Below are 6,083 nucleotides of genomic sequence, written 5' to 3'. Positions count from 1 at the left end.
TTACTCAAGTACTTGATTTGTGTACTTCGTCCGCCACTGGACTTGCAATGCTATGATACAGGACAGAATGGTAAGTATTACTGGAATGACAGCATGAGTTGGGGCAGAGACCTGTGGCTTCACATAAAAACCCTGAGGAGTGAGGCCATGAATGACTACCAGACAAGCTGAAAGAAAATAAACAAAGCATGCACGTTTCTACATTTTAATGCATCACATATGAAACTGCTTTTGTACAAAAATAAAGTAATTTCAGAGTAATTACAACTACATCATCAAAATAGTCCATGTGATATCAGTGGTTCAGCCTTCATTTAATGAAGCTATGAGAATACTTTTGGGGGCAAAGAAAACAAAAATAGCTTCTTTAACAATTTCTTCTCTTCTGTGTAAGTCCCTTCTCACCTATTGCCCTCTAAACAACATACCGTCTAACACTGTTAGCATGCAGTAGAAAGTGGTCTTGTGGAAAGAGAGTATATGAGAGAGCTATAACCACAGTGCTGGAGATGGTCTTCAGCCTCGCAAGCACCTGAAACTTCTCACGATTCTTTGTCTGCCTACAATGCCAATGCGGACGTTCTTGTGCTTAGCAACAATTTAGCGTGTTTAGCTAAATAGTTCTTGTGTTTAGTTCTTGTGCTTAGCATGTTTATTTTAACACACTTTGGTGTGTCAAATATGAGATAGCCTGTTTATTTCACAACCTAGGGATAATTTATAATATATTAATCACTCAAGAATTTTACAACTTGAGGAAAAATAAGCTTAAAAGCTTTAGTAACATATGGAGGCTATTGGTACTTGAATTATGTTTAAACAACCAAGATGCTAAAAACGAATGTGTTCTGGACTCTAAAAAGAAATGAAGGCTCTGACTGATACTTACTCATAACAATACAATGAGCAGTGAGCGGTGATTGGCTGAATATTTACCAGATACTCTTGTTTGTGAACTGAAACTTCAGTAACACAAGTTGCACTTTGAAGATGCACACGCACAAGTGCTGTTTAATCTTGCTCTTCATTTGTGTGGAAGGTAAGATGTGTATTGCTACTTATTACATTCATGCGTTTTTGTAAATGCTTGGTGATATATATATTAAATTTCAGAGGTTTTCAAGAGTCACTGAGCATCAGTGTCTGTAACAAGCTCAAATGATCCAATAATGTGCCTGTTTGACTGATATGTGCCAAAACATTATTGTATAAGGGTTAACTTTAAATTACTGAAGAAAACTCATCTAATCATTATAGAGACATTCATGAGCTAATAACCAACGGTAAAAACCACATCCTGTCATTTCTCTATATGCTAAATGTTTTAAAAAATAAATATACTAGATACATTTTGAAGGATTTTTGAGATCTCTCGGTTCTGCCAAAGATGTTGTTCTGAATGTGTTTCAGGTGTGTTTGGTGCTGCTCCAGATGTAATGAAGTCGGTGACTGAGGGAGATTCTGTCACTCTAAACACTGATGTTACTGAACTACAGAGAGATGATCAGATACTGTGGATGTTTGGACCTAAAGAGACTCGTATAGCTGAAATCTATAAGCTTGTGATTGATATGTTTAACAGTCATGAGATATTTGGAGACAGACTGAAGCTGGACAATCAGACTGGATCTCTGACCATCAGAAACACCAGAAGCACAGACTCTGGGCTTTATAAACGACAGATCCGCAGCAACAGAGGGAACTCAGACAAGATATTCAGTGTTACTGTCTATGGTGAGTCCGATATGACTTAAAATATACATGTAAACTTAAATCTGCTTAACCTGTAGTAAGGACTGTGAAGAGATGGACCAGCGAAACAGAGCAGGATTTACAACCTTGTTTTGACCTCACTGATTGGAGTGTTTTTGAAGCAGCTACCACCGATCTGGACGAACTCACAGAGACTGTAACATCCTATATTAGTTTCTGTGAGGATATATGCATTCCAACCAGGACTTATTTAACATTCAACAATGATAAGCCATGGTTTACAGTAAAACTCAGACATCTTCGTCAGGCCAAAGAGGATGCCTACAGAAATAGGGACAGGGTCTTGTACAATCGGGCCAGGAACACACTGAACAAAGAGATCAGAGCGGCTAAAAAGACCTACGCTAAAAAGTTGGAAGACCAGTTTACTTCCAACCACTCAACTTCAGTTTGGAGTGGACTGAGAGCCATCACTAACTACACTAACTACATCCAAGTCACCCCATCTTTGAACTTTTGCCATCTGGCCGGCGCTTCAGAGCCACAAATAGCAGAACAGCAAGGCACAAAAACAGTTTCTTCCCCCAGGCAATCTACCTCATGAACAGTTAAATGTTCCCCACTTTTGCTTGTGCAAAAAATTTGCAATATCCTTATATTTATTTGTTACCCCTCTATCTTAGTACATCCCTGCATATTATTCAATCTTATTCCATTATCATTTATAGCACAATTGTTTATACACTTATTTATTTGCCAAATTTTTTTATTTATTTTTGTCTGTGTGTGGTTGTCTCTGTGTACTGGAAGCCCATGTTACTAAAACAAATTCCTTGTATGTGCAATTATACTTGGCATTAAGGTCTTTCTGATCTGATTCTGATTATAAACCTATCCTATTTTCCCTTTTGTATGAGTTTTCCCATGTCAAGGCAATATACTTATATTTATGTACATGTTTTCCAGCTCATCTTCCTGTTCCTGTCATCAGCAGTAACTCTTCACAATGTTCTACATCATCCTCCTCATCATCCTCAGTGCTCGGATGTTCATTGGTGTGTTCAGTGGTGAATGTGGGTCATGTGACTCTCTCCTGGTACAAAGGAAACAGTTTATTGTCCAGCATCAGTGTGTCTGATCTCAGCATCAGTCTCTCTCTACCTCTGGAGGTGGAATATCAGGATAAAAACAGCTACAGCTGTGTGCTCAACAATCCCATCAGCAACCAGACTCAACATCTCGACATCACTCAGCTCTGTAAATGTCCAGGTAGCCTACTTCAGTGATCTTTCTTTTAATGGAACAATTCACCCAAAACTAAAATTATGTAATTTATACTAATTTCTAAACTTGTTTAAAACCGTTTGTTGGTTCTCTGATGTTAAGGAATTAATATGTTTGTTAATGAATTTGTCAAAGTTGACACAACACTGAAATGATAACGTGATGACTCACTTAATAGTCACAAATGAAGCCAATGAAAACACCTTTCCTGGTCGAGTTTTTAATTGAAATAAATAAATACAAATACAAATATATATATATATATATATATATATATATATATATATATATATATATATATATATATATATATATATATACACTGCAAACAACTAATTATAATTAAGAAGCTAGTGCCATCTATTGGTAAAAATGTGAAAATTCACAGTCAGAAAAATAAGTTGTTTATTTAAATAGTACATTTCATCAGTAAACATTATATCAGTAAAAAAAATCATGATGATATATAAAATACAGTGCAATCAGTTCTCAGTCTAGTAAAAAGAGTGCGAGTGTTTATAAGGTTTGAGAACAAGGTCTGTTTCTCAAAGGGGCTTTTTTAGAACACTGCATTTTAGAATTTTCATTCAAACATTTAATAAGCAAAAGATTTTTAGAAACGAGCATTTGATTCCTCATATGGGCTAGTCTATATGAAAAATTTTATCTAAAAAATTTTTTTACATTCTTTGGTCGAAGTTTTCAGATCGGCACTTCGGAGCCTGTTCGCGACTCGGTTGATTCAGATCGGGACTTCGGATCATGTTCGCGACTCGGTTGATTCAGATCGGCACTTCGGAGCCTGTTCGCGACTCGGTTGATTCAGATCGGCACTTCGGAGCCTGTTCGCGACTCGGTTGATTCAGATCGGGACTTCGGAGCCTGTTCGCGACTCGGTTGATTCACATCGGGACTTCGGATCATGTTCGCGACTCGGTTGATTCAGTTCGGCACTTCGGAGCCTGTTCGCGACTCGGTTGATTCAGATCGGCACTTCGGAGCCTGTTCGCGACTCGGTTGATTCAGATCGGCACTTCGGAGCCTGTTCGCGACTCGGTAGATTCAGATCGCCACTTCGGAGCCTGTTCGCGACTCGGTTGATTCAGATCGGGACTTCGGAGCCTGTTCGCGACTCGGTTGATTCACATCGGGACACATCAACCTAGGGATAATTTATAATATATTAATCACTCAAGAATTTTACAACTTGAGGAAAAATAAGCTTAAAAGCTTTAGTAACATATGGAGGCTATTGGTACTTAAACAACCAAGATGCTAAAAACGAATGTGTTCTGGACTCTAAAAAGAAATTAAGAGTCTGACTGATACTTACTCGTAACAATACAATGAGCAGTGAGCGGTGATTGGCTGAATATTTACCAGATACTCTTGTTTGTGAACTGAAACTTCAGTAACACCAGTTGCAGTTTGAAGATGCACACGCACAAGTGCTGTTTAATCTTGCTCTTCATTTGTGTGGAAGGTAAGATGTGTATTGCTACTTATTACATTCATGTGTTTTTGTAAATGCTTGGTGATATATATATTAAATTTCAGAGGTTTTCAAGAGTCACTGAGCATCAGTGTCTGTAACAAGCTAAAATGATCCAATAATGTGCCTGTTTGACTGATATGTGCCAAAACATTATTGTATAAGGGTTAACTTTAAATTACTGAAGAAAACACATCTAATCATTATAGAGACATTCATGAGCTAATAACCAACGGTAAAAACCACATCCTGTCATTTCTCTATATGCTAAATGTTTTAAAAATAAATATACTAGATACATTTTGAAGGATTTTTAAGATCTCTCGGTTCTGCCAAAGATGTTGTTCTGAATGTGTTTCAGGTGTGTTTGGTGCTGCTCCAGATGTAATGAAGTCGGTGACTGAGGGAGATTCTGTCACTCTAAACACTGATGTTACTGAACTACAGAGAGATGATCAGATACTGTGGATGTTTGGACCTAAAGAGACTCGTATAGCTGAAATCTATAAGCTTGTGATTGATATGTTTAACAGTCATGAGATATTTGGAGACAGACTGAAGCTGGACAATCAGACTGGATCTCTGACCATCAGAAACACCAGAAGCACAGACTCTGGGCTTTATAAACGACAGATCCGCAGCAACAGAGGGAACTCAGACAAGATATTTAATGTTACTGTCTATGGTGAATCCAATATGACTTAAAATATACATGTATGAATGGATGTGAAGCTTATGAATGTTACAAATAAAATGTATTTCTCATTTACTTGTATTTCATGCCAACAAACTAACCCAATGTCCTTTCTTGATTAATTCATCTTTCTCAAAACTAATATGTTATGCAGACTTTATGTGCTTTGTTGGATCTTCTTGTCCAGTGTTGTGTAGCTCAATTCTGCGTCTGTGGTATTAATATTATTATTAACATATCCTAATTTCCCTTTTTTATGAGTTTTCCCATGCCATGGCAATATATTTATTTACATGTTTTCCAGCTCATCTTCCTGTTCCTGTCATCAACACTGCAAACTGTGCATCATCTGAAAGATCCTCAGTGCCCAGATGTTCATTGGTGTGTTCAGCTGTGAATGTGGGTCATGTGACTCTCTCCTGGTACAAAGGAAACAGTTTATTGTCCAGCATCAGTGTGTCTGATCTCAGCATCAGTCTCTCTCTACCTCTGGAGGTGGAATATCAGGATAAAAACAGCTACAGCTGTGTGCTCAACAATCCCATCAGCAACCAGACTCAACATCTCGACATCACTCAGCTCTGTAAATGTCCAGGTAGCCTACTTCAGTGATCTTTCTTTTAATGGAACAATTCACTCAAAACTAAAATTATGTAATTTATACTAATTTCTAAACTTGTTTAAACCCGTTTGTTGGTTCACTGATGTTAATGAATGAATGTATTTATTAAAGAATTTAGCAACATCGACACCGAAACGTTACCATGATATATATATATATATATATATATATATATATATATATATAGTGCAAACAACTAATTATAATACACGTTGAAGCTAGTGCCCTGTATTGGTTTTTTTTTACTTTCACTTTTTTCACTTTCACTTGGTAAAAAT

General features: G+C 37.1%; 1 protein-coding gene across 1 annotated transcript; it reads left to right on the top strand.

Moving 5' to 3' along the window:
* The first annotated feature begins 728 nt into the window (after positions 1 to 728).
* Positions 729 to 5,795, top strand: LOC113064528 (natural killer cell receptor 2B4-like). The gene is made up of 3 exons (XM_026235390.1): positions 729 to 1,039; positions 1,411 to 1,734; positions 5,488 to 5,795. The coding sequence occupies exons 1-3, from the start codon at positions 991 to 993 to the stop codon at positions 5,793 to 5,795; spliced, it is 681 nt and encodes a 226-aa protein (XP_026091175.1). The 5' UTR covers positions 729 to 990.
* Positions 5,796 to 6,083: the final 288 nt, after the last annotated feature.

This window comes from Carassius auratus, chromosome 47 (assembly GCF_003368295.1).
Source record: "Carassius auratus strain Wakin chromosome 47, ASM336829v1, whole genome shotgun sequence".
Taxonomy (NCBI): Eukaryota; Metazoa; Chordata; class Actinopteri; order Cypriniformes; family Cyprinidae; genus Carassius; species Carassius auratus.
This window is presented reverse-complemented; position numbering and strand designations above follow the sequence as displayed.